The sequence below is a fragment of the Cucurbita pepo genome, chromosome LG12 (genome assembly GCF_002806865.2).
Source record: "Cucurbita pepo subsp. pepo cultivar mu-cu-16 chromosome LG12, ASM280686v2, whole genome shotgun sequence".
In the NCBI taxonomy this organism is placed as follows: domain Eukaryota; kingdom Viridiplantae; phylum Streptophyta; class Magnoliopsida; order Cucurbitales; family Cucurbitaceae; genus Cucurbita; species Cucurbita pepo.
In genome coordinates, this window is record NC_036649.1 from 1,214,430 (window position 1) to 1,242,221 (window position 27,792).

General features: G+C 35.5%; 5 protein-coding genes and 1 pseudogene across 6 annotated transcripts; all 6 read left to right on the plus strand.

Annotated features, from left to right (window-relative positions):
- The first annotated feature begins 8,528 nt into the window (after window positions 1–8,528).
- On the plus strand, window positions 8,529–10,425 carry LOC111806799 (protein MARD1-like). 2 transcript variants are annotated; one of them, XM_023692276.1, is made up of 2 exons: window positions 8,529–9,168; window positions 9,250–10,425. In XM_023692276.1, the coding sequence occupies exon 2, from the start codon at window positions 9,279–9,281 to the stop codon at window positions 10,197–10,199; it is 921 nt and encodes a 306-aa protein (XP_023548044.1). In that variant the 5' UTR covers window positions 8,529–9,168; window positions 9,250–9,278; the 3' UTR covers window positions 10,200–10,425. The 2 variants fall into 2 exon arrangements, with proteins under 2 accessions (XP_023548044.1, XP_023548043.1); XM_023692275.1 differs by having other exon boundaries at window positions 8,534–10,051; window positions 10,127–10,425.
- A 926-nt stretch (window positions 10,426–11,351) lies between these two features.
- LOC111806798 (folate-biopterin transporter 1, chloroplastic-like) lies at window positions 11,352–16,403 on the plus strand. The gene is made up of 9 exons (XM_023692274.1): window positions 11,352–11,801; window positions 12,015–12,244; window positions 13,127–13,191; window positions 13,292–13,454; window positions 13,676–13,824; window positions 13,932–14,186; window positions 14,266–14,434; window positions 14,543–14,635; window positions 15,709–16,403. Exons 1-9 carry the CDS (start codon window positions 11,729–11,731, stop codon window positions 16,006–16,008), a joined length of 1,497 nt encoding a protein of 498 aa, XP_023548042.1. The 5' UTR covers window positions 11,352–11,728; the 3' UTR covers window positions 16,009–16,403.
- Window positions 16,404–16,735: 332 nt separating this feature from the next.
- LOC111806548 lies at window positions 16,736–18,063 on the plus strand. Its single transcript, XM_023691916.1, has one exon. It carries the CDS (start codon window positions 17,497–17,499, stop codon window positions 17,971–17,973), a length of 477 nt encoding a protein of 158 aa, XP_023547684.1. The 5' UTR covers window positions 16,736–17,496; the 3' UTR covers window positions 17,974–18,063.
- A 1,339-nt stretch (window positions 18,064–19,402) lies between these two features.
- Window positions 19,403–21,037, plus strand: LOC111807583. The gene is made up of 4 exons (XM_023693364.1): window positions 19,403–19,591; window positions 19,678–19,914; window positions 20,456–20,531; window positions 20,792–21,037. The coding sequence occupies exons 1-4, from the start codon at window positions 19,502–19,504 to the stop codon at window positions 20,824–20,826; spliced, it is 438 nt and encodes a 145-aa protein (XP_023549132.1). The 5' UTR covers window positions 19,403–19,501; the 3' UTR covers window positions 20,827–21,037.
- Window positions 21,038–21,185: 148 nt separating this feature from the next.
- Window positions 21,186–27,360, plus strand: LOC111807582 (annotated as a pseudogene).
- Window positions 24,948–25,706, plus strand: LOC111807581 (transcription repressor OFP12-like). The gene has a single exon (XM_023693363.1). It carries the CDS (start codon window positions 25,044–25,046, stop codon window positions 25,617–25,619), a length of 576 nt encoding a protein of 191 aa, XP_023549131.1. The 5' UTR covers window positions 24,948–25,043; the 3' UTR covers window positions 25,620–25,706.
- Window positions 27,361–27,792: the final 432 nt, after the last annotated feature.

A 27,792-nucleotide genomic window follows, 5' to 3' on the forward strand; every position in this document is an offset into this window, starting at 1 on the left:
AAAAAAAAAAAAAAAAAAAAAAAAAAAAAAAAAAAAAAAAAAAAAAAAAAAAAAAAAAAAAAAAGTAGGAAAATTCGTTCACCAACAAAACCCACCATTCATCAGCCTTCTACACTCCAAATTTGCTACAAATCCCAAAGTCTTAGAGGAAGTTCTTGTCAATGGCAACAATGGAAGCAAGTACTGTGTTGGCCATGGTGGCCATGTTGTTATAGGCAAGAGGAGCTGTGGCACAGTCGTCCCATTGTAGCAATGTATTCATCAGCCTCTCCCCTTGCCTCAATTACATCACCCGCAACTCCTCGACCCCGTCTCCGAGCTGCTGCTCGCAGCTGACCACCGTCGTTCGCTCGCAACCGCAGTGTCTTTGTGCCTCCTCACTTGGAGGGATCAATGTCAACCAAACTCTGGCTCTCACTCTCCTTGGCGCTTGTCGTCTTCAAACTTCACCTATTACTCGTTGTAATGGTAAGATTTCTCTACAAATTTATAGAAGGTTTTTCGATAAAAGTAACCATACGATAATCAAGTACTAACTAATGTCTTGTTAATTTTGATAGTCGTTTCTCCGCACAGTTTGGCTGAAACATCAAAATCTTCAAGCGAGGAGTCTAGAGGTACGGGTAAAACTAAAACACCGAACTTTACTTCAAAATTTAGTCACCATTTTTGCATTATTGCAAGCTTCCAACTGATTGTATTTTTCATTTTTATAACGGTATGGGTTTTCGTGGTTTGGAGATCATTTAAATTATGTCGAAATTGAGTTGTGCACGTGCCCATTATTATTTTTGCATCAATAGAACAAATATATGAATAAACTATTCGATAAGATATCTACAATATAGTTGTTTTTTTAATAACTATTGCATGTAGATTCGAGAATCTGCACGCCAGTAATAATCTTTAGATACAAATTCTACCTATTTTGTCCAATTTTTCAAAACTTTACGTCTCATTATTCACATAAAACACAATATAAAACAACCCGCAAAAATTCTAACATATTAATATAGTTCAACATTGTCATAAAACTAAAGACTTATTGAGAATGGGTTAAAGTAAAAAAAAATAAAAGTAACCATACGATAATCAAGTACTAACTAATGTCTTGTTAATTTTGATAGTCGTTTCTCCGCACAGTTTGGCTGAAACATCAAAATCTTCAAGCGAGGAGTCTAGAGGTACGGGTAAAACTAAAACACCGAACTTTACTTCAAAATTTAGTCACCATTTTTGCATTATTGCAAGCTTCCAACTGATTGTATTTTTCATTTTTATAACGGTATGGGTTTTCGTGGTTTGGAGATCATTTAAATTATGTCGAAATTGAGTTGTGCACGTGCCCATTATTATTTTTGCATCAATAGAACAAATATATGAATAAACTATTCGATAAGATATCTACAATATAGTTGTTTTTTTAATAACTATTGCATGTAGATTCGAGAATCTGCACGCCAGTAATAATCTTTAGATACAAATTCTACCTATTTTGTCCAATTTTTCAAAACTTTACGTCTCATTATTCACATAAAACACAATATAAAACAACCCGCAAAAATTCTAACATATTAATATAGTTCAACATTGTCATAAAACTAAAGACTTATTGAGAATGGGTTAAAGTAAAAAAAAAAAAAAATATAAGGACAGATCATCAAATTAAATAAATAATAAAAATAAAAATAATTAATTTAAAGACGTTGTATATAACAAAAATAAAAATACTATAAAATATTTTAATTGCAATATTAGAGATCCCTAAACTAAACAAAATAGTGTTTAAAAAATGTATATGCCTGGTACCGAAGGACTTATCCACGAACTCGAAACCGAACCGATTCAGTTCGGGTTTAGAAAAATGAACCCAACCCTACCCGTAATGCTAAGCCAACCCAAACCAACCCTTGTAGTTCGAGTTGGGTTGGTCCGGGTTGTCAGGTTGAATGTACACTCCTATTCTAACGTGTGAAAATTCAAATCTCTGATCTTTTGATTAAGCGTACATGTCACAACCAGTTAAAAGTGTAAATAATTTATGGTTATTTTTTTTTCTTACAAAGAGATATTTTACGGTTATCTCATTCTAACATAAATTTGACCGTCTTCTCATCGACCCAAATCAATCCATTAACGACCACGACACGAGATTGAAACTCTTAAAGGTATGGAAAATTACAATTTTAACCCTAATTTTTCTTGGGAAATAAGTGATAACAAAAATAAAAAGGAAAAAGAGGGAAAAAAAAAGCATAATGGGCCATGGGTTTGGGCCTTTGTGAACTCTGGTTAATCAAGCACATATTGACTTTTGCACTTGTTTTTGTCCCTTTTAGTGGGCCCCAGTTGCCCTTTGTCAAAGCCCACGCACAACCTTAACAAAAATTAAATTTAAATTATATATTAAAAGAAAGATAAATTAATAAAAAATATATTTTTACTCTAATTTGTTTCAAATAAACCTTTTAATATTATTTCAAAAATATCTTTAATAAAGTTTAAAAAATTTCATTAATTCCTTCGAATTAAAAAAAAATATCTCTATTAATATTAGGTTTAAAACTATAAAATTATAAAATCTTTAAAATTAAAATTTTGGATGAATAAATTTAGTTAAAATTCTAAATAATTTTAGATATATTTTATTATTATAATTGAATAACCACGAATAATAAAAACAATCTGACGTGGATGCAATCAAGTCCCCGCTGGTCAATGCGGGTCCCAGTTGTGGGGTCCATTGGTTGAAAGTATAGCGGTGATTTGATTAAATTAAGGGGTCCCCACGAAAATGACGTCCCCTGTGCCCCTTACGTGGAGGACCCACGATGAAAATTACTTTTTTTTTTCTTTTTTATAAAAAATATTATCTTTTACTTTCCCCCAACAATTAAAGTTTTTTCCACCAACTCATTTTCCTGGTAATTTTTTATTACTAATATATTTTTACAATATTAAATTATTTAATTACTCAAATCAAATGTTTATTTATAATTTAAATTTATATCTAATATTACATAATTTGACATATTTACTTATAATTACTCTGGAGAGTATTATGTGGTCAATATGAGCATAACTCAATGATAGCCGACATTTATTCCTTTCCTTGAGATTGGAGGTTCAAAATTCTACCACCTGAATTTATTGTACTCGAAAAATTTTAGTATGGACCAAAGCGGATAATATTTGTTAGCTGTAGACTTGAAGGTAAAAGTTTAAAATTTTAACGGATAAAAATAAATTTGAATAAATGAAAAAAGAAAAGTTAGAAACTTTAATTTACTTTTGTACAAATTTGTCCAAAAAATGATGATTTGTATGAATAAAAACAAAAAATAATTTGAGGAAGACTAAAATATGAATATTTTACTATATGTTATAAAAATACAAACCTTTAGTAACGTTACGTGTAATATTTTCTAATAAAGCATAGAATAAAATGAAAAAGTTCTCAAAATTGCTTTTTAAAATAATCAAAATTTCAATCATTATTTATCTACCATATAACCATAGCTGCTACATTTATCCTCTTTTTTGAAAAATTATGTTTTTTTTAATTTATTTAATTCATATCATTGACGGATATAAGATGAAGCGTTACATCAACTTTATATATATTAAGATTAAAGTTTAATATATTTCATTAATTTTGCTTTTCCTAGGTCATCGCCTCGTAGATTAAAGTTTTAAATATGATTCTATATGCTTTTACGCCTACTTTGAGACAATAGCGTTGATGTATTGTTCAAATATTTTAATTTTTTTTTTTTTTTTGGTCGTGTGATAAAAAAGTGTTTTTTTATAACTTTATTTTAGTCGATACTCCACCCTCTATTTTTCTTGTCAGATTAAGTTGTCGAGTTGTTCTTTTTTAATTAACTAACCCAATAACGAAAGTTTCGTAAGGGAACCGGAGCAGGCTACTAGTTTCGTAATATATATTTATTTATATATGGCTCTAAAATTCAAATAAATATTTCTTAAAAAAAAAAAAAAATAATAATAACTATGGATAATTATAACCATTAGCTTGTTCTTAAGATTTTTTGGTGCCATGTCACCATCATCATAAATAGCATCTTTGAAGATATAGGTAAAAAAATANCTTTTTTGAAAAATTATGTTTTTTTTAATTTATTTAATTCATATCATTGACGGATATAAGATGAAGCGTTACATCAACTTTATATATATTAAGATTAAAGTTTAATATATTTCATTAATTTTGCTTTTCCTAGGTCATCGCCTCGTAGATTAAAGTTTTAAATATGATTCTATATGCTTTTACGCCTACTTTGAGACAATAGCGTTGATGTATTGTTCAAATATTTTAATTTTTTTTTTTTTTTTGGTCGTGTGATAAAAAAGTGTTTTTTTATAACTTTATTTTAGTCGATACTCCACCCTCTATTTTTCTTGTCAGATTAAGTTGTCGAGTTGTTCTTTTTTAATTATTTTTAAAAAATATATATTTATCTTTAATAAATGTTACATCAATAATAAAACCTCGTAAAATTAAAATTTTAAATATTTAGAACATTCTGTAGTCTTAGTAAGAGGGGGAAGGGTTAAGGATTTACCCGGTGTGAGATATCACATTGTTCGAGGAACCCTAGATGCTGTCGGAGTAAAGGATCGTCAACAAGGGCGTTCTAGTGCGTTGTAGATTCTTATCCAAGACTTGTATCATTTGATGATGCCATGTGAATCGCTAGAAACATGTGAAGTGTATGGCTAACCCAATAACGAAAGTTTCGTAAGGGAACCGGAGCAGGCTACTAGTTTCGTAATATATATTTATTTATATATGGCTCTAAAATTCAAATAAATATTTCTTAAAAAAAAAAAAAAATAATAATAACTATGGATAATTATAACCATTAGCTTGTTCTTAAGATTTTTTGGTGCCATGTCACCATCATCATAAATAGCATCTTTGAAGATATAGGTAAAAAAATAAAAAAAAAATAAAAAATAAAAATAAAATAATAATAAAAGATCAAAAGGCTAAAAGGGAATGCTAAGAATTTTTTTTTTCTTTTTTCTTTTAATAAAATAAAATAAAATCTATCAAAATTGTAAAATAGAGATAATTCTTTTTAATATAAAAGATATGTTTAATTATAAATTTAATTTCTAAATTTTTATATTTTTTTAATAAATCGTTTAAGCTTTAAAATATGTTTAATTAGTATCTAAATTTTTTTAGTTAATATTTAGTATTTTTTAAATTTTAACAAATAATTAACTTTTGATTTAAAAAAATATTAAATATAAAATATAAAATTAATAATTTAATAGATAATTTCTAAAGTTGAATTATACGTTAAATATAAAATTCAAAAACTTGTCATAAATGATATATATTTTTTAATAATATGGTCCATTTAATAATTGTGTTGTTTCCAATTATGTAGGCTTGAAAATAAGTTTATTTTTGGAAAAAAAAAATTAAATTAAAATCATAAACAAATAATTAAAATTTAATCTAATTAATTTTAAAGATAGGATATAGACACATGAAATAAGTCCAACATTTATTAATTATTGTATAGTTTAATTAACAAGAATAAATATATAATACGAAGCTTTCAATGGATTCAAAGAAAATAAATAAATAATAATAATAAAAGTATAGCCAAAGTCAATGACTTTATTAATGGTTATTTATATTCACATGATTAATAAAATAATTAAAATAAATATGAATGATAATAAAAATAGTTAAATAATACATAAAGTGACATCACTTTTGAACTGAAGTATTGTATAGTAAAGTACAGAAGGAATACTATTTTTTTTTAAATAATAAATTAATAGTAATAATAATCTTAAATTAAAATAATTAGATTATTCTTTATTGTTTTTTAAATTAAGATGCCTATCAAAATATTCCAAACTCATTTTGATAATTTTTTTTTTTAATATTAGGATCATAAACATTAATTTTTTTATTTTTTTTATTTTTATTACAATTATTGAAATTCGAAAATTTATTTATTTATTATCGCTTCCAAATGTATTTTAGTGTATATAATTAAAATAAACGCACAGATCTAAAACTTTATTATATTGATGAACTTCAACGAATTAACGTCGTCTATGATTTATTAGATAAATTATGCTAATTAAATAAATTAAAAAAAAATGTAGCCAGACAAGTAAGTAGGTAGACTAGGTAAATTATTATGTCTAGTTATCCAACTAAATTTCTCGTGCATGTCATGTCAACATTTTTAATGGTATGAACGCCCACGCCAACGGTTAAGAGAAAATACTTTCTAATAAACAAAATGTTTCGTAAAAGAATTATATATAAAATACTGAAATTTAATATTTACTAAAAAAATATTAAAATTAAAAATTGTAAAAAAAAAAAAAAAAAGGTGATTGGTTGAGTTATGATGAAACATTATTGGGACTCTCAGGCTCATCAACTACTCATCTTTTTCAAAGGGGACCCATTCCATTCCATATTCTTCACTCAATTGGAAATCCCCATAATGCCCCTACGTTGACTCTAATTCTGAATATATTGTCGGGGTAATTAAGTCATTTCACAAGGTAGATAATGGCATAAATTTCAGAATAATAATATAATCAGAGAAATTAAATAACCGTGGGGGTGAGACCACGACGGAACATTAGAATAAATGTGGGACCGAACCGGACAAAGAATCCGGCTCTTTTAACTATAGTTAAGTGGGGCCCATTCCTTTTATTTTATTTAATTAATTAATTTATGGCCGTGGGTCCCACGAGCCGGTCCGTGAACTTTCCACCCGGTTCTTTAACTGTTCTGCGGGCCCCACACCAACCCCCTTTCTCTCTCTCTCGGCTGAGCCGGCAAAGCTAAGCCGACAACGTCAATTATTTTAAATTATTTATAAATATACTTTTAATTAAATTATTATATTATATTTGAGCTTGTCCTAAATTGTCATAAGTTTTGGGTGTCATATTGTATTTGTCGAGTGATATATTGGTGAGAGTATTTATAGTGTGATAGTGAGGTATTCACTTGTAACGCCTTGATTTTAGTAATTGGTTGCTACCCGTGGATGTAGGGAAACTTATTCTCTCCGAACCACGTAAATATCTTGGTGTCTCTTTGCGTAATTCCGATCATTAGTGTTGTGAGTACATTTGTTCTGCTTTCGGCGTACAACAGAGCTAACATGTTAAATTGATTACTAATGTCGCTAAGCCTATGTTTAAGGTGCATGGACATTGGAATATAAATGATTTTAATTATTAGATGTCGTTTGTAGATTGGTCGATTTATAGTTAAATAAATAATTTCTTTTGACTTCTCAATCATATATCTAATATCATAGAAATAGCTAGTAGCTATGGTAATTAATACATAGCTACGATATAGACCTAATGTCGTATAAGTAACTACCATACTAAATAATTCATTTACTTTAATTTATTTTTTCAATAAAAAGCTATTACATAGTACCTAAATTTAGGGGTATGATTTATAATTTAAAATATATTTATATTGTAATGTATGTGAGTGAAGACAAAATATACTGTGACTCAAATTTCAATCCGTGTGTGAAGTTTGAATAATTTCCACGTCATTTTGTTCCTTTTTTAAATTGACATGTCAGCTAATAATAATAACTAATTTTAAAAAAGAAAAAAAAAGTTTAAAGGACACTTATTATATAAGTTTTTTTTTTTTTTTTCTTGGAGGAAAATTGGTAAAAGTAAACACCTTTTTTTGTCGGTAAAAACACCATGTTTTTACCGCTCTTTAAAATTTTACCAAATCTGACATTTCAAGTTTCTATAATTTGTTTTGTTTTGCCACAATCTACTACTAGTATATTTCTGATGTCACGTGTTGGTCAGGGAGAACAAATCACTATTTATAAGAGTGTGAAATTTTTTTTTCTAGCAGACGCGTTTTAAAGTCTTGAGGGGAAACTCGAAAGGGAAAGCCTAAAGAGGACAATATTTGCTAGCGGTGGATCTGGGTCGTTCCAACATTATTCCGTGGTCCTACTAGTACATTGTTCGGTATTTACTCTCATACAATTTGTTGCTTATATCGTTGTGAGTCTCACTGTTCTAAACGTGTCTACTCTATAAAGAATCTAGCCTTATTTCGATCAGTGTCTTGTACCTTCTGACAACGGACTCTGATACTATTTGAAACCGCTCGAATCTATAACTAGTAGATATTATTTGCTTTGACTATTACGTATTGTCATCAACCTCACAATTTTAAAATGGTTCTACTAAGAAGAGGTTTTTACGGTAAGAATCTCAAGTTGAAAATTAAAGAATTTATTAAAAGTTTAAAAACTATTAAAATAAAAAATGAAACACTTTTTTAATTTTAAAATAATGGAGTCAAAATAAAATATTTTACCTATTTAACTTATTTTGAAAATATTGTAATTTAATTTCAGTGTATATTTTAATAAGATTTATTAGAGAATAAATAAATAAATAAAATTAAAAGTGAGTGTGGTAGTGGGTCAGGTGAGTGGCTGACGGTCTCCTCAGCCGGTGGGGCGTGGCCGCGTGGGAGTTTATATATTCCCTTTCTTCATCCAATTCTGATCAATAACCTTCTCCTTCTTCTTCCTCCGCCTCCTCCGCCGTGTTCTTCCTCCTCCTCCGCCGTGTTCTTGTTCTTCCTCCTCCCGCTAACAGTAGGAAACTGCCCAGGAATAATAAACAAAACGAAACCCATAATGGAGAAACTCAAAAACTGATCATTATTCTGCGCCGTTGTTCTTGAATTTTCATGGTTTCTGGTTTTACGAGCTTCATTTTTGTTTGTTTGTTTGTTTCCTTTATGTTAGGGGCTTGAACCCTTTTCAGAGATTGTCAGAACAAAAGCCGAAATAGAAAACAAAAAAAGATGAATTAGAAAGCAAAAGCAGAAAGAAACACAAATCTAAATTTCTCTGTTTTTTTCCTCTGTTCTTGTCGTCCTGTTCCTGCACATCTGCCTTCCTTTTAATCAGCCTTTTGGAGCGCTAAACCCGGGGGATGGATGGATGGATGGATGGATGGATGAATTAACGAAGCTTTGATTCTCTGTTTCTCTCCTTTTTTATTCACTTTTCACTAATGGAAGTCGCTCAAAATCTGTCCATGGTGGTTTCCGATCATCTTCACCAGTTCTTGTCTTCTCCGGTGAGACCCAAGTTTGAATTCCTTACATGGGTAGCTGTTTTTTTTCTTTTTTTCTTACTGGGTTTCGTGTTGTGATTTCAGGGGAATTAGATCTTGAAGTAGAATTAGCAATGGGCGGTGGCGGTGGCGGTGGCTGTTTACCTTCTCCGATGAGTAATAACAGGAAATTGAGTTCGTCTTTCTTGTTTAGAAGTTCTTCTTCAAAGGGATTTTCCGAAACAGAGGCTGTAATGAGTCCAACTTCAATTCTCGAACCATTTATGGGTCTGAGAAGTTCGTTTTGGTCGGAATCAAATTCGCCCAGAACGCCATTAACAGAGTCCAAACGGCCGTGGGATTCGAAAGGGATCGGTCTCGGCATTGTCGATGCTCTAACGGAGGAGAATTCCGACCAGAAACCCACAAAATCCGACACCAGAGTGGTTCTGTTGGGATCTCAATTAAAGATTCAAATTCCTCCTCTACCGCAGTTCGTTTCTCCGACCGACGACTCTCCAAGATCGCCGGCGGAATTCGGGATCAAGACGAGGAATCCTCATTTGGGTTCTTTATCCCCTGTTTCATCGCTGTCTCCGGCGAAGAAATCGTCGATCTCCGGCCATGAAACTCCGACTTCGCCTCTGGTTTTCACCGGCTGTCTCTCCGCCGACGAAATCGAACAATCAGAGGACTACACTTGCGTGATCTCTCACGGCCCAAATCCTCGAACCACTCATATATTCGGCGATTGCGTAATTGAAAGCGGCGCCGGCGTATATTCACCGGCGAGAAAAGAAAATGGGTATTTCAGAGATCGAACGAGCTTTTCCTCTGAAAATTTCCTCAGTTTTTGTTACAATTGCAAGAAGAAACTCGAAGAAGACAAAGATATTTACATTTACAGGTCCGAATTTGAAAAATTCATGAACTTATCTTCTTCTTCTTCTTCTTCCAATTCTCATCGGTTCTGTTCTTACAGAGGCGATAAGGCGTTTTGCAGCCATGAATGTCGATATCAAGAGATGATGATGGAGGAAGAAGGAGGCGATTGAACGAACAAACGCCATGGGAAACTTCTCGAATCTGATGATCATTAAAACAATGGTGGGATTTGATTTGATTTGATTTTCTTGGATTTTCCCGGAAAATGATTCCTTATGCTCTGTTTTCTTGTTCTTTCTGGTTTCACTCACGGACCCAAAGGCCGGATGATGTACAATTGGAATTTTGTTTTATGTTTAATTACAGAATTTTATTTTCTAATAATTTCAAAAATTTTAACCTTTTTTACTGTGGCAATTATGGTGTGTTTAATCTCTATTTTTAATCCACTTTTAATTATGCACTTTTTTTTAATAATATATATATACCGGGTACCCTCGGAACTGAAGAGTACTAAGTTGGATGACCACGTACTCTTGTGGAAACCAAGAGTTTTTACAAGTTGTAATCGTCCTATTTGCATGCTCATGTTCATAGCGTTTTTTTTTTTTTCCAATGTGTTTGTGTGGGCCTCACCGGTTGTTCCAAGCATTTGGGTGCATCCATTGTAACCTGGATTACACCGCCCTACATGTCTTAAGGTTCAATAACGGTTAGATCCCTCATTGGTTGAAGAAGAGAACGAAACATTCTTTACAAGAGTGTGGAAACCTCTCAATAGTAGACGTGTTTTAAAGCTTTGAAGGTGACGACGATATGTAATAGACCAAAGTGGACAACTAATAGTAAGTTTGGTTTGTTACAAATGGTATCAGAGGTAAATAACGGGCGGTGTACCAACAAGGACACTAGACTCACGAGGAGGTGGATGGTTAGATCCCAACTCGGGGGAATGAAACATTTCTTATAAGAGTGCGAAACCTCTTGAAAACCTATTACGATAGGCAACGGACTAAAATGACAATATCCAAGGGTATGGAAACCTCGTCCACTTAAAAAAAATGTAAATATTGAATAGTCGTTCGAGATAGGATATAAAGTCGATATTAATGAATATTAAAAAAAAATGTAAAAAGAAAAATATTTAAATTCATAAATACATAGTTTATACTTTTAAAATAAGTTAAAATGCAAATAATTCATATTATATTTACATTTGTAATGTCGTTTTTTTTTTTTTTTTTTTTTTTTTTTTTTTTTTTTTTTTTNTTTTTAATGTTTAGTTGATTTTTTACAATATAAAATGAAAATATCGGTTCATCAAGAACTTATGAATATGTAGAAATATGGATGAACATATGTCGATCAAAATTCAACGGAATCCCGGTAAAAAAGAAAACATTTACAGAAATTTCGAGTAGCTAAGCGGGTCAAGATCCAAGATCCACAAAACATCTGCGAGCCAAATCCAAGGAGTAGCGTTGCGTTCGTCGTTTGACTGGAAGCTGGAGATAATTTTCACGAACAGAGCGAGCAGAAATCGGAAGGGGCAAAAACTTCAGAAAAAAGGTGTTTGGATTTGGATTTGGATTTGGATGGTGATTTTGACATTATAATCGTACAGTTTCGTCTTCATTCCCGATCCCTTGCTCCACTGGATCCCCAAGAACGGATGCGACGGGACCTACTTTGAAGCTTCATGTCGCAACCCGTTTCGATTCCAACTACCGGATCCGATTTGGACGACCCCACCCTTCCCTGCTCCAACAATGGTAAATTCATCAATTAATCAAACACACTTCCCCGATGAATTTTCATTCTGTTTCAAATTATTGATTCGATGAACTACTGCTATTTGAGTCTGGATTTGGTTGGCGTTGAATTGGGGAAATATATATATGTAAAACCCCTTTTGAGGCTTTTTTGACTGCTTAATTGTTGAATGGCATTAGATTACTAAGGTTGGTCATATGAACTTGGTCCAGGTGTAGAGGAAGAGGACCCGTTGATCTCACCTGTAGATGGAGAGTTGTCCTCTGATAGTAATAATGGTGATTCTGGATACTGGTTGAGTGGAGTCAAATTCTTTGGTGTAGATTTAACCCCTGATAATGTTGCTGTTGCAATGGTGTATTTTGTTCAAGGAGTTTTAGAACTTGCAAAGCTTGCTGTCAGTTTTTATTTAAAAGATGATTTGCATTTAGATCCTGCTGAGGTATGTAATTTCTTTATATTCATGGTTCTTTTCTGCTAACTGTGGAAATTTATTGCCTTGAAAGTGCAGAACTTCATTGTCTTTGATGTTGCACTTTAAATGAAGTTCATGTAGAGTGTGCACTATTCTTCACATGGCTTAACTTCGCCGTGTGTGTTTTGCAGTCATTTTAAGAACTTTGCTTGTAGTGTGAGATCCCAAATCGATTGGAGAGGGGAATGAGTGCCAGCGAGGACGCTGGCCCCGAAGGGGGTGGATTGTGAGATCCCATATCGGTTGGAGAGGGGAATGAAACATTCTTTATAAAGGTGTGGAAATCTCTCCCTAGCAGATACGTTTTAAAAACCTTGAGCCCGGAAGGGAAAGCCCAAAGAGGACAATATCTGCCCGCGGTGGACTTGGGTCTTTACAGTTCGTATTAGAGCTAGACATCAGGCGATGTGCCAGCGAGGAGGCTGAGTCTCGAAGGGGGGTGGACACCAGGCGGTGTGCTAGCGAGGACACTGGGCCCGAAGGGGGGTGGATTGGGTAGTCCTACATCGATTGGAGAGGGGAGTGAGTGCTAACGAGGATGCGGGCCCCGAAGGGGGATGGACTGTAAGATCCTACATCAGTTGGAGAAAGGAACGAAACATTCTTTATAAGGGTGTGAAAACCTCTCTCTAGTAGACACGTTTTAAAAACCTCTCTCTAGTAGACACGTTTTAAAAACCTCTCTCTAGTAGACACGTTTTAAAAACCTCAAGGAAAAGTCCAAAGAGGACAATATCTGCTAGCGGTGGGCTTAGGCTATTACATGTCATTTCTGCATTTCTAAGATATGAATTGTTGGAAGAGCCTTAATACAATTCTAATGAATCATGTATGTGTTTGACTAGCCAGTCAGCTGTAATTTCTGGTTTCGCAGCATTGCCATGGCTGATCAAACCCCTCTATGGGTTTATTAGGTATAAGTTCCTCTCTCTCTCTCTCTCTCTCTCTCACTATTCAGGGCTCAATTACTTTCCTCTCTTGTACATTTTCATAACAACTGTTTGGTTATTGCAGTGACTCTGTTCCTCTTTTTGGTTACCGAAGAAGGTCATACTTGATTTTATCAGGGCTTCTTGGTGCATTCTCATGGAGCTTTATGGCCATCCTTGTTAATAGCAAGTATGGTGCTGCTATGTGTATACTTCTCGGGTCTCTTTCTGTGGCGTTTTCTGATGTTGTATGTCTTTACTATTATTCCTTTTTGCTACTTTTTCAAGATCATTTGCCTTCATGTAAACACTTCGTTCTTTAGAAAATAATCTTACAAAAGTACTCTCTGCCGGCCTACATTGCTTTTTTTTTTTTCTTTTTTTTGGCAGAAATTGCATAATGGATTGACCATGGAACGAGTTTCACGCTACCGAAACTCGCTTTTGACTATACTAAACATTAATGTAGGTGGTAGACTCGATGGTCGTAGAGAGGGCTCGTGGTGAATCACCAAGTATGTCCGGTTCTCTCCAGTCGCTATGCTGGGGATCATCTGCTTTTGGTGGTATTGTTAGTTCCTACTTTAGTGGCTCCCTGGTGGATTCTTATGGTGTAAGGTAATATATTTATACCGATACTTATATTTTTCATTTGACTGTAGTTTTCTTAGTAGTAAGTTAAGCATTAAACCTTATGAATGTACTCTTCAATTTGGATCTCTCAGGTTTGTATTTGGAGTAACAGCCTTGTTACCTTTGATGACAGCAGCAGTTGCTGTTCTTGTTGAAGAAAAGCGTGTTTATGCCTCATTAAATGAGCCTAATCTTCCTAAAACTGGCTTGAGTTTTCTTGAAACCTCTAAACAGCACATATTTAATATATGGACTGCTATTAGACAGCCAAATATATATCTTCCCACACTATTCCTTTTTCTGTGGCAGGCAACGCCACAATCAGACTCGGCAATGTTCTTCTTTGTGTAAGTGCAATATCTGAGTTGAACAATCATTTTGTTGGTTTTAAGTACTTGAGATTGACATCCGTACATCTTTTCTCAGCACAAATAAACTCGGTTTCACCGCCGAGTTTCTTGGACGAGTTAAGCTGGTTACTTCTGTTGCATCTTTGATTGGTGTAGGATTATACAATGGGTTTCTTAAAAATGTTGCGTTGAGGAAAATTTTTCTAATCATGTCAATAGTTGGTTCAGCTCTTGGGATGACACAGGTTCACACAGTTTTCCTCCTCTTTTGTGCTGGTGTTTATTAGAAACGAACAGAAAATTAGTGGCTCATTTTCATTGTGTCTAAGTTCTTGCTTATGTATGTGGCACAGGTTCTTCTTATTACTGGATTGAATCGAAAGTTCGGCATAAGCGATGGTTGGTTTACTATTGGGGACTCTTTAATCATCACAGTTCTTGGTCAGGTAGTATGTTTTTTCATGAAGTGCTACACCTCTGTCATTGTTCTTCACTGCAAATTATTCTCAAGGATAGTTACATTCTTTCACTTCATATCTAGTAAGACAGAGAAAAAAGGTAAAGTCATAGGGGAAAACTTATGTGAGATCCCACGTTGTTGGAAAGGGGAACGAAACATTCGTTATAAAGATGTGGAAACCTCTCCCTTGTGGACGCGTTTTAAAATCTTGAGAGGAAACCTGGAAGAAAGAGGACACTATCTGCTAGTGGTGGGCTTGGGCTGTTACAAATGGTAACAGAGCCAGACACCGAGTGGTGTGCCAGCGAGGACGCTGGTCCTCAAGGGGGGTGATTGTGAGATCTCACATTGGTTGGAGGAAACGTTACCCTGACATAATGTGATGCGCTTCCAGTGCCAATAAAAAATAACCCATCCAATGGTATTTAACATCCAGAAAACGGCCAAATAAAAGGCGTCCCAAGCCGAAATATCACAAGTACCACCTCGTCCCGGACCGTCGCAAGGAAAACTATAACCAAAATCCTTTTTATCCGGCATTAATTTGGAACCACGTGCATCTAAAGCACCTTTTACTAAGATCAATGTAGTTGTATGTAAACCTAAAGCAATAGCATGATGAACCAAGAAGTCTCCGGGCCCTATTGTTAAGAATAGTGAATTACTATTCTCATTAACAGCATTTAACCAACCTGGCAACCATATGCTTCGACCCGCATTGAACGCCGGGCCGCTTGTTGAAGATAAAAGTACATCGAACCCATATGAAGTTTTACCATGAGCAGATTGANATTTAACCAACCTGACAACCATATGCTTCGACCCGCATTGAACGCTGGGCCGCTTGTTGAAGATAAAAGTACATCGAACTCATATGAAGTTTTACCATGAGCAGATTGAATCCATTGTAAGTATGTGGAAATCTCTCCTTAGTGGACGTGTTTTAAAATCTTGAGGGGAAGTCCGGAAGAGAAAGCCAAAAAGGACAATATCTCCTAGCGGTGGCTTGGGCTGTTACAATTCTTGTGGGGAAAAGGCTAACTTCAACTTGTTTTTCAGGCTTCTTTCATGCCGGTTCTGGTGCTAGCAGCAAGACTATGTCCAGAGGGAATGGAAGCCACACTTTTTGCAACACTCATGTCAGTATTCAATGGAGGGAACCTTCTTGGAGGTCTGATAGGCGCTGCTTTGACTCAACTCTTTGGTATCACTAAAGATACATTTAACAATTTAACCACTCTAGTAATCATATGCAATCTGAGCTCATTGCTACCTTTGCCCCTCCTTGGCCTTCTTCCAGAGGAAACTCCTGATCCCACCTCAAAACACAGCTCAGATGTTGAAATGAAACCAATTTAAGTCTCAAAACAGTTCATAGATTGCCAAACTTTGCCTGCCGACCAGATTGAAATAGACTCTTGTGCATATAGACCTTTCCATTTATGCATCAGCAAGGGACCCAAACAACCTCACATGTGGTGGGGGGGCCCTGCTGTTTGCCACATACTCTGATTCCTGTCCCAACTTCAAGAACCAGAGATTTTCCTTTTTAGTCGTCAAACCAGAAACATGTCAAGTTGCTAAGGCAGCCACCATTGAATGCTACCACTAGGTTTTATTGCATGTTCTTATTCTGCTGCTTTAGATGTTTTTCTGTAAACAGCCTTATTTTGTACTTTTAGAACAAAAATTCAGAAACAGATGTTCTGTTCTATGTTTGAAAGTGTGCAATGGCTTTAGATTGATCTTATTTATGTGTAATAGCTACGGATCCACGTTCCGACGCATCCAAAGGTTGTTTAATTATCTATCGAGACATCTAAGTGTGTGCTAACGAGAGGATATTTTAAGCTCGATTTTTTTACATAATACTTCTAATGAATGACCTGATTAAGTCTTCTCGATAGAGTTTGAGTTTTGGTCATAAGTTTTTCATGAACTAATTGAAACCATATTCGAATAAGAGCAAGAATTATCTCGAGAATATGATGATTACGTCAATAGCTACACTAGCAATATGCACCTGTGCTTAATGTCACAATCATATTTTTTCAATCATGTGGCGTTGTGAGTGATCTTGACACGCTCAGGACTAAGCCAAAGTCCTCCCTAACAATTAAATAACGTAGTTTCATAGCCAAATCAGTATACTAACCGGGGTGAGCCGATAGGTAAAGAGTCTAAAGAGGTGAGCTATGTGCCAAGATTCCACGCACAAATCTGTTCATGTTAATTGAGCCCAGCCTATCCACGACTTCAAGACCACACGAGCTAGCCCCGCATATGAAGAAATAGGTGGAGATCTATTTTTCATTAGCGTTTATAGTAGCGAACATGCAAAAGAGACTCAATAAATTTTCTAATAACCGAAGCTTTCATATATATATATATATATATGGAGTGAGTCCTCCACTCCCTTTCCCACTCTGCAACACCAAGAATAAACGGAGCTTCCTCCGACGGCCTGTAGCCATTTTTGTTGTCTTCGTCTTCCTTTTCTCGCAAACATTCTCTGCAAAAAGAATTCTCCCTTCGGCAACGCCACCTTCTTATTTCTCCGATTCTTTCATTTGCTTCAATTTCACTGTTTACATGATTTGTTTTTGTTTCCGTTTCCGTTTTTGACTTCGATTTTCCCCCAAAAAGTTGTGCGGAAGCCGCTACCCCAATAGTCTCAATTCCTTGATGAATCTTCCTTCTCATTCGAACTTCAACGATCTGATCAAGCTTTTGATTCCTTTTTTGGAATTGATGTTCCTTACTTCATCAGAGAATCATTGATTTCGCTATATATATATATCTATCTATTAGACAAGAACGGAGGTAGAAGAAGAATCAATCGACGCCATGAAGAAGGTCCATCCAGTCTCGAATAAGCAGAATCCAAATGGTCGTAACTCGCTTTCTCGTGCTCAATCATTTCTAGGTTTAAACCCTAAGAAACTGCGGCGGTTGCCCCATGTTTTCAGTCGGGTTTTGGAGCTTCCATTTAGATCTGATGCCGATGTTTCGATTCTCGAAAACTCTAATTGCTTCCGATTCGTAGCGGAAACTAATGGAATTAGCGACGAATTTAGGGCGCATACGGTTCAAATCCATCCTGGCGTTATCAAGGTTGTAGTTAGACAAATTGGGGCTCTGGAATCGACGTTAGAGGAACTGGAGATCGACATGTGGAGATTTCGACTGCCGGATACAACTCTGCCAGAGCTTGCAACCGCCGCGTTCGCCAACGGGAAACTCGTGGTGACGGTTCCGAAGAGGGAGGACGCCGGCGAAGGTACGGGGGGAATAAGAATGGGGGTTTTAAAGGTGGCCGTTTAGTGGTTGTACAGTAAACAGAATCCCTGTGTCGCCATTTTCCATTTATTGAGCAACTTAATGAAATCTGTGTTCACTTTTCTTCTGGGTTGAGCTGATTGTTCTGATTTTTTCTCTCTTTCTGAATCAAAATAGCTTGAATTTACATAGAACATGATGATATTACTGAAGAACTTGGCAAACTTTGTTCAACCTTCATTCATTTCAACTATGTTGGGCTCTGATTCATTTCACTGTGTTTGTTTTTGCTGATTAATCAATGTTTGTGGGCTATGGCCATTGCCTTCTCCATTATTGCACAAAAGTCACTCAAAAGTTAGGAGTATATGTTCCAATTTAGATTCACTAGAATCAGTTCCCTTGTGTTTCTTGATGGCCAATTGCCCATTCTTCCACTTTGTTCGGTGAATCTGTCTCTAGACATCATTTCTGGTTCTGCTCCAACCAACCAACCAACCATTCTTGGAGCTGCCACATGACATTGACGACTATACACGAAATAGACCAAAGTGGTCAATATTGACTGGCGTTGGACTTGGACGGTTACGTGTAGTGATGTCCCAAAATGAAAATTGTTACACATTATAGGTCACTATCGCTCTCTTTCAAGTGATAACGGACGTTAAGAATAATGTCGCAACCAAGTTCGGAGATAATGAATAGAAAAAAGTAGTAGCAATATTTGACTTAACTTTTTATTTATTTATTTAATAAAAGGTATTAATAAGAGCCACAAATTTATTAGATAAAGTTTCTTCGAACAAAAAAAAAAAATGGATAAACAAGAATAAATAAATGCAAACATAACCCGCATTTGCAAACGTTTCAATTATTAATTTATTTATTCTCGAGAAAATTTGCAGTACTATAATAATACATAATTCTTATCTTTAGTATTTGACATGTCACTAAATAATATTTATTTTATTTTATGGACCCCACAAATTTCAAAACTTTTCTTTACTCGGAGATGAAGTGTCATAAAATGACGTGTCGAAGTGATTAGGAATGAAATAACCTAAGATTTTGGTTTCTCTCTTGGATAGGCTCGAGAGGGTTTGCGTTTTTGCCATCTCGAGTTTGGTTGGTATCAGGTCCATTTTGTCTCGATCTTATTTTTGGTGTCCTCATCGATTTGATTTTTTAAAAAATTAACTAAATCAAAGAACTATTAATTCTAATAAATACGAAAAGATTAGATTAAATATATAATTTTATCTTAAATTAATAAAATATATTTATAAATGTTTGAAACTTATTTTTATCGTTATTTTTATATTAAAATTGTTAGTATTTTCATCAACACTCCAACATTTTAAAAAATTAAAAAATATATATAATAACGTATTTAAAAAATATCAATAAAAATTTAAAAATATTATTAATACAATTTTTTTTTAGTTTTATCAAAAATTTAAGAATTAAAATGAAATCGTGTAATCTGGTAATTATCTTGGACGTCGTGCAAGATATAAGCACGAGGATCTCCGACGAAGCATCCAAATCGGTACAGTTCTTATTCAGGAGAAAAATGGCGGTTCCAGTAGCAAAAGCAGCGTCGCTCGCCCACATAGCTAGAGAATCTTCGGATATCCATCGCCTTTCTGAATTCTACAAAGAGGTCTACAATCTCTATCTTCTACCTTCTTTTCTTTCATTTCACAACAGCTTTTTTGTGTTCATGGCGGTTGTTATTTGGTGGTGCAGATGTTTGGATTCGAGGAAATTGAGAGTCCAAATTTTGGAGAACTCAAGGTTATTTGGCTGAACCTTCCTTCTGCCTTTCAACTTCACCTCATCGAGAGAGACCCTAAATCCAAGCTTCCTGAAGGTCCATGGAGCGCCACGTCACCCGTTGTCGATCCTAGCCATCTTCCACGAGGTCACCACATCTGCTTCTCTGTTTCCAGTTCCAATTTCGACTCTGTCGTTCATTCTCTCAAGGTAAATTTACAAATTATCCTTGCGATTTTGATTTCTTCGTCGTAGTAGTTTGGAAACTGTTCGAGATTTTTGCTCTGTCCATTTATTTGGTTGTACATTAGGGTTTAATTATACCAAGCATAAAAAACTCCGCGATTACGAGATGAACTGTATGATTTGCATGAAGAATTGATTTCGGATTGTCTGGCTCTATAATTTGCTAATTAGGAGGAATTTTAGTTCAAATCTCCACTAAGACTCGAGTCTGTCTCAGAAGTCTTCTTTGACGAACTTAATAAGATCAGTTCACTAATCACTATTATAATGTATTTCAATTTGAATGCTAAATTTATAGTGTAACCCAAGAATTCAATCTAAAGTGATGTTGAATTAATCAAATAAGTACAGAGTACGGAGAAAAGAAAAAAACAACGAAGTTCGAACTTCTTCGACTATATAAATTTGTATGCAGGAACAATTCTTTGGAAATATTTGCTCATGGTTTGTAGGAAGTTTGCGCTTTCCTTAGATGTGGCCACACTAATTTTGATTTTTGCTGCAGGAAAAGGGCATACAGACATTTGAGAAAACCCTACCAAATGGGAAGGTAAAGCAAGTCTTCTTCTTTGATCCAGATGGTAAGTTTTTCCCTAGCCATTTTTTTTTCTTCTTCTTTCTCGTTCTTTGTGTGTGTGTGTGTGAATATGTGATTAAAATCCTGTTTTCCTGTACTGGACTTCTGTTATCAGCTTGATAATTTGCTCTGTTCTTCCAGCATGCTTGATAAAGAAATTTTGTTTTTCTGGAGTCTGATTGCTGACTGATGAGTGATGATTATACTTGTATGTTTAGACGTTCTGGTATTCGATCAGTTGGTAAACAATTCATGTCTATGCAGGTAATGGATTGGAGATTGCAAGTCGGGAAGATTGAGTAAGAAAGATCTAACTTTACGTAATGTAATCGAATGTAGTCTTGTCTGCGGGCTTATAAAAAGGGTCCATAGTTGTCTTGTTGACTTGTGTTGTGTATCGAAAAATGGGAATGTAAGGAAATGATATAAAAAGTCAATAAATTTGGCCATACTGACTGAACCAATCGAATCAAATGGTTGTATTTCTTAATGAAGGCTATGTTGGGCGCCTTCGTGGTTGTTTGCCAAAACTCTTTGGAATTGGAATTAGATTTGTAGTTCCACTGAAATAAGATCATGAGAATTCTCAGTACAGGAAAATGGCTTGGTAGGGAGATGGTTAGTGGTGAATAAGTAAGTTTCATACAGACGGTGAGGATCTCAAAGCATTTTTGTTTCAGAAAATTGAAAGGTAGAAATAGTTAATGGGTTCATTGAGCCAGCCTCGCTGAGAGCGGGTTACAGATGGAGGTGAAAACTTCACCCTAATACCGTCTTGAACTTACTCGAAACCTTCTTCATTTTCAACATTTGCACTAGAAATTTCTCTGTAGACCATGAAAATTTTGAATCGTCCATATCCAACTGTGGGTTACTTTTTAGTCTGTAATTTCCACTATTGGGTTCGAACTTTTTGTTGTTCTTAAGAATATTTGTTCTCTCCTTTTCTGTCATGTCAAGAAGAGTAAGTATAAATGGAAGATATTTCAGCTGTTGGCCTTGTTCTCATGTTGAAGCGACAATTCTGTCGTCCCACATCCAGCAAGAGTTTCAGCTTCAATGGCGTCTCCAGTGGGCTGTAGCTAAAAAGAAAAAGCACCTTACTTATCAGCTGCCATTTGTCACAGTGACATGCTGGCACTGAACAGCTTGATTCCTGTAAGATAGAGCTATCAGGATTCAACACGTGTCTGGTCGAACCGACGTGTCATTAACTACCCCACCCAAGTTTCAACGACCGTTTTAGTCCCTCTCCTCGACCTGCAACATTCCTCCATCTGTTCAGATAAGTATCCTTTATGAAAACAAATGTCAAGAACAGCCGCGCCGCCACGAACAGCTAGAACCTATGGTGTTGTTCAACGTCTCTGGAGACGTTGTCTCCAAGGTTATACTACCCGTGGACGCTGACATGATGCAACCGCCGAGACCATGGTGTTTAGTCAAACCCAGTAGGGCGGCCCTGCCGTTTTGGCTTCGTTGGCCTCGAGGATGTAACTGATGCTACCAGAGCTAAGGAGTTGCTGTTGAAGACACCGATATCCCAGGAAATCGCATCATTACTGATACAGTTGGCCAGACAGGTCCTCTTTTTAAGATTTTTAACTACATTTTAATTCTGTTTTATCTTTTGATTAAGCTCGAATCTCAAACTTACTCCAGTGTGCATTAATTATAATTGATTTTGGTTTGTTTCTTTCTCAGTGCAGATCGTTGGGCAGTTTGTGGAGCCTGTACCCATTATTTTAGTTGTCATAGCAGTGCAGAACGCGGTCACCATAGGACAAGCCCTTGAAGCGACCGTTCATGCTGCAGGTGATAAACCGCAGAGCGATGCTGCTGCCATTCAAGCAGCAGAGGTGAGGGTAACAGGGAGCAATGACGTGATACCAGCTGGACTCGCAGCCTGTGCTCAGTAGGCTTCTTCTTTCAATGCTGGGGTTGGATGAACGACATCCTAATGGTGCTGGTAGAAAAAATTATGTAGTTTTCAAAATTTAGACGTAGAATTCTGAAAACTAATAACCAAACAAATGAATCAATTATATTAGGTTAATTTCCCGACCATAAAAAATCAAATGGTAAACAGAGTCATAATTGTTTAATCATATTGTAAACCATCTTAGTTATTTATTTATATTCTTCACTCGTTCTCACTCTTGTGTTCACTAAGTTACTCGTGGCTTGGAAATTTAGTTAAAAGTCCATCAACTGACTATCCAGTTACATATTGGGATTTGAACACAGAATCCCCCTTTGGGAATCGAGATGAGGATTTCTTGCGCTTATAAGTTGAACCATATTAGTTTTACCTAAAAAATGGTTTGAATACACGACTTGTTACCACAGAAATGATTGTCCGGACTCTACATTTCAGGGTGCGGCGACGAAGCAGGATGCGGAAGGGGTGATGAGTGCAGAGCTGAGGAACAATGCGAGGCAGGTGGCCCATCGTGGTGGGGTGGCGGAGTCCATGACAGAAGCCGCCAAGCCCAATGAGAAGGTTAGTAATGCACCACAGTGAGCGTGAGAGTGGTGATGGGGGTGCGTTGTTTCGTTGTATTATACCATTTTGAGTTGGTCTGTTGTTTGTGTGTTTTGCAGTGTTCCAAGTTTGCAGTAAAGATGGCAACAAACGAGTTTCAATGAAGATCCCATGTTAGCCCAAAATGAACAGGTGAATAAGACGTATGGAATTGACCAAGCTTCACATGCAAGCATAGAATATAACAATGGGCGGTCCAGTTTTGAAAACTTGGAAAAGTGGCGAAGCTGAAATGGGTTGGCTCTGTACCTGTGGAGGGCTGCTGCCATACGAAAGCTGCAGGCAGGGGCAGGTTCATTTAAAAGATGAAAGCTGCGTTGTTTTCCAACCACAATCCAACTGGTACGCTCCCTTTTGACCCAATTTAACATCACATTATGCATGACAATCCCACATAAAATTTAGAAATCCACAGTTTCTTGTGGGTACTTTTTTTCACTGCCTTGCATATTTTGAACAAGGATTAAGGTCAAATTTGGGAAGCTTTGGTTTGAGTAAAAAAGCAAATATAACAACAGGGTCAATAGATTCTTCCCCGTGGGAGGAAAATATTGGGCCTTAGGAAACGTCACTGTCGGAATCCACGTGCATCTAAAGTTTGCGTCTTCTGTCACTGTTTCAACTTTTTGTATGACACAATAATGGTTAAAAGAAAAAACAAATCATGTGGCTTCAAATTTTGATCACCTCTTGCCTGTCTCTTTCAGTACTATCAATCCCTCAGTTGAAATGTCCATGTACTAAACAACACCCTCAGGCCTCAAATATAACAAATTGCAAATAGCAATGGACCCCTCAATTAGTTTCTAGAGTTCTCTCTTTTTTTTTTTCTTTTTTTTTTTAATCAATCCACCCTCTTGACTATGGGAAAAAATTTCTTACATTACGATAGTATCAGTATTCATGTGAGAGTTACTAAGATTCTCTCCACCCTTGGCCTGAAAACTCCATTATCGAGTTGAGTTGGTATGATGTGACATTTTTTACATTTAGAAATTCTCTTTTTCTGTGGTCTGAAATACCTATTATCGGATTGAGTTTATCTAATGTGTGATATTTTTCACATTACCAGAGTATTATAAATTCTCCTCCGTCGGTCGGAAAACCCTGTTATTGGATTGACTTTGTCTGATGTGTGACATTTTCCACGTTATGAGAATATTAGAAATTCTCTCTTCCCTATGCTTGAAAACCCTATTATCGAATTGAGTTTGTTTGACGCATGGCATTTTTTACATTACTGAGAGTATTAGAAATTCTCTCCTCCCTCGGTTTGAAAATTTTATTATTGGATTGAGTTTAATTGAGTTTGTATTTTTCACATACAAGAGTGTTAGAAATTCTCTTCCTCAGTGATTTAAAACCCCATCATCAGATTAAGTGTGTGACATTTTTCACATTGCGGGAGTATTAGAATTTCTCTCCTCTCTTGGCTTAAAAACCATATTATTAGATTGAGTTTATCCTATGCTTGACATTTTCCACATTATGGGAGTGTTAGAAATTATTCTCTTCTCCACGGCTCGAAAATTCTATTATTAGATTGAGTTTGTTTGATGTGTGACATTTTTTTTTTTTTCACGTTATGATAATATTAGAAACTCTCTCCTTCCAGGCTTGAAACCTCTATTATCTGATTGAGTTGGTCTGTGTGGTGATATTTTTTAGATTACGAGAGTATTAGAAATTCTCTCCTCCCTCGGCTTGAAAACCCAATTATCCGATTGTGTTTGTATGATGTGTGACATTTTTACATGTTTACGAGTAACATGAGTTCCAAGTTCCGACAATTTTGAATGTAAGAAAAAATTAAGTTAGTTAAAAGTAATGAAATATGTATGAATTTAAATTTTAAAACTTAAAACAAAAAATGAGGTGTGAAAATGGAATTTAGAAATTAAACACACACGTGCGCACTCTTTTTTGTTTAAATCTTCCACTCTTTCTACTGCAACCAAGTCATCTAAAAAAATGTCCAACCGTTTCCTAAAACATTTCCATTTCTCCAAACTCAAATTCTCACCGCCGGCCGCCGTCGCCCACTCCCCATCCTCCGACTGCTACTTCACCTCCAACCCCATTTCCCTCACCCCTTCCTCCCTCGCCGACGACGGCTTCTTCTCCACCTCCTCCGATGCCGACGACTCAATCTCCGACGACCTTGCCACCCTCCTCGCCTCCCGCCGCTTCTTCTTCTCCTCCCCCGGCCGCTCCAACTCCATTTGTGACTCCTCCACCGCCCGTCGCCGATCCCACGACGTCGTTGTTTCTGAAGGTCTAGAGGTCCCCAAATATTCAATGGACCCTTACGCCGACTTCCGGCGGTCAATGCAGGAGATGGTGGAAGCTCGAGAATTGGAGAGTGTGAGGAGCGACTCTGAGTTTTTGCGAGAGCTTTTGTCGTGCTATCTCCGGTTGAATCCGAAAAACACCCATAAGTTCATTGTTAGAGCTTTTGCTGATCTTTTGCTTTGCTTGTTAACATCCTCCTCCTCCGCTCCCCCGTCGGCTCCTAAAGCACGACGGAAAGGTGTTATGTTTCGCTAATTTTATGCCTTCTAAAGTTCAATGGATTTGTTATATCTTAGACCAATACACATATTCCGACTAGAACTTAAAAAGTTCAGTTATATATCTAGTTTCTTAAAGTTCTCTGAAACCCCTGTTTTCATTTTTGAACTTTATTTAAAATTGTTTCAGGAAAGTTTCATTCTCGATAAATAAAGGATGAAGATTGAGATGATATCTGGTGTTAGCATGTGTTAGGATATCATTACAACTAGGTAGAAGATTAAGATTTGTTTATTTCATCTTAAATATTAAAATTATTCTTCTGATCAACTTTTGTGGCGTGAAATTGTGTTAATGATGTTATGTATATATTAAAAAAATTCACTGCTCAAAGCACTGATTCCCGCTTATCCTTGATCTAGCAACAGGATGAGTGTGATTTTCTTCGTTTGAAACTTGTTTGCTTTCCATAGATTTAGCTACTATTTCTACTTGAAGTTCTTCCAAAAATTTATAGTCCGACAAGCCATGGTTTGTTTAAGACAGATTTAGGTTCATAATCGAGCAGTCAGTAACAAAAAGAAAAAATCTTTCATGGTGTTAAAATTTAGGGATAAAAGATGGGAACTTTTGGAACTCTCGTGTATGAAACATATGGAGTAAAAAGTAGTGAAAATGTGAGAGAGATGAGAAAGGATGTGAATGAGTTAGAAAAGTAGATAGAGATATGGACCCAAAAATCTTCGGACCCTATCATCACCCACATCAATCATTCATTCATTCATTGTCATAAGGATCCAAACTCCAAAGCTCTTTGGTTGATCAATTTAATTCAGAATCTCTTCTTTTATTTTGAACATTCAAAAAAGGCTGTTTCTGAGTTCTGTACCTTCCAGTTTCTTGCACTGTCTCTTTCTGTGTTTGTTTGGTCTTGGGAATCAAGCCAACCCACTTCACTGATTGAGTAATTACAAAAAGGATAACAGTTTCCAACTGTTCAACATTTTTCACTCACAACTTAACCCTCTTCCTCTTCCTTTTCCTTTTCCATTCTTGTTTTAAGTTTGGTTCTCTCTTGGATCTGATTTATAGCTCAATAACTCTTTATCTTACATCATGGACTTTCTTGCACTGTTAGAGAAATACAAACTTTTTTTGTTGTTAAACAAAGTTAAGTATCGATAGTAGTTTGATTGTCAATTCGAGCTTAACTTGATGGATTTATAATAACAATTATTATTTCATAGATCGATAAATCTAGCTCAATTTTCGAAATTTTTTAATGAAAAAAGACAACTATTGAGGGCTTTTGCTGATGTAGAAATATGCAAGTTAGAATTTGCAAGTCCCATGTTGTTTGTGCCTCAATGGGTTGGCTAGTAATTGTAGAGTACAGTACATCCCATGTTGTTTGATCATTTCCTATACCATATGAAGGAAATATGAACTCTTGTTTTGTGTTCATGTCTAAAGATGTGGAGAGGTGGAGAATTGGAGAAACAGTGCAAAGGTGATACTTTTCTGTACTTGCTCCGTCCTTGCCCGCTTGGTAAGCATTTCTATCCATGATTATCTGTAAATATGTGAAAACATAGATGAAAATGGCTACACATGGACAGAAATTTAATACAGTGTTGTCCTATGTTGTAATCTTCTTACAAATCATTCTCCGGATAAATCTCCCATATGAAGAGTTCGAATTCATTGGTGGGCTCTTCAAATTATTGGTAAGCTTTAAGTATATGCTAATCAATGTTTATTAGTCAAGTTGTCCCCATAAAGTGATAGTTTTATTTTCTTGAAATGGACTATTTGGCAGCATTCTCGATACTCGAGGCTTTAAATACTATTCTTGATTTTAAAAAAATTATCTTTTATTCTTTTCAAATTTGTAAGGAATGAAAATCTATTAGAATGTTAGACGAAATTAAGACCTAGAACAGGTTGAGATGATTTATAATAGAATTGAAATCCAAACATTGCAACCTTGTCTTAGGTCTCAATTTTCATCTAAAGCTATAGAGATTTGTACTCTAATAATCGTAAATAGATTATTCAAACTTGATAGAGATTTGCAAGGACGATTTGGGATGGCCCACTATAAGTTCGAAGTTAGTGTATAACGTGTGGAAACCAATTATATCTATGTGGAATCAACAAGATCCGAAATTGATCTGTAATTTCAGTCCACTGTGGATAATCTTTTGGG

Bases quoted from the DNA above. Each gene is read 5' to 3' on its own strand.
- LOC111806799 (XM_023692275.1), top strand. From the start codon at position 9,195: ATGGGTAGCTGTTTTTTTTCTTTTTTTCTTACTGGGTTTCGTGTTGTG. The intron at 10,052-10,126 runs GTCCGAATTTGA...CTGTTCTTACAG, and splicing joins AAAGATATTTACATTTACAG to AGGCGATAAGGCGTTTTGCA.
- LOC111806798 (XM_023692274.1), top strand. From the start codon at position 11,729: ATGTCGCAACCCGTTTCGATTCCAACTACCGGATCCGATTTGGACGAC. The intron at 13,455-13,675 runs GTATGTCTTTAC...ACATTAATGTAG, and splicing joins CTGTGGCGTTTTCTGATGTT to GTGGTAGACTCGATGGTCGT. The intron at 13,825-13,931 runs GTAATATATTTA...TGGATCTCTCAG, and splicing joins GTGGATTCTTATGGTGTAAG to GTTTGTATTTGGAGTAACAG.
- LOC111807581 (XM_023693363.1), top strand. From the start codon at position 25,044: ATGTCCAACCGTTTCCTAAAACATTTCCATTTCTCCAAACTCAAATTC.
- LOC111806548 (XM_023691916.1), top strand. From the start codon at position 17,497: ATGAAGAAGGTCCATCCAGTCTCGAATAAGCAGAATCCAAATGGTCGT.
- LOC111807583 (XM_023693364.1), top strand. From the start codon at position 19,502: ATGGCGGTTCCAGTAGCAAAAGCAGCGTCGCTCGCCCACATAGCTAGA. The intron at 19,592-19,677 runs GTCTACAATCTC...TTGGTGGTGCAG, and splicing joins TTTCTGAATTCTACAAAGAG to ATGTTTGGATTCGAGGAAAT. The intron at 20,532-20,791 runs GTAAGTTTTTCC...ATGTCTATGCAG, and splicing joins CTTCTTCTTTGATCCAGATG to GTAATGGATTGGAGATTGCA.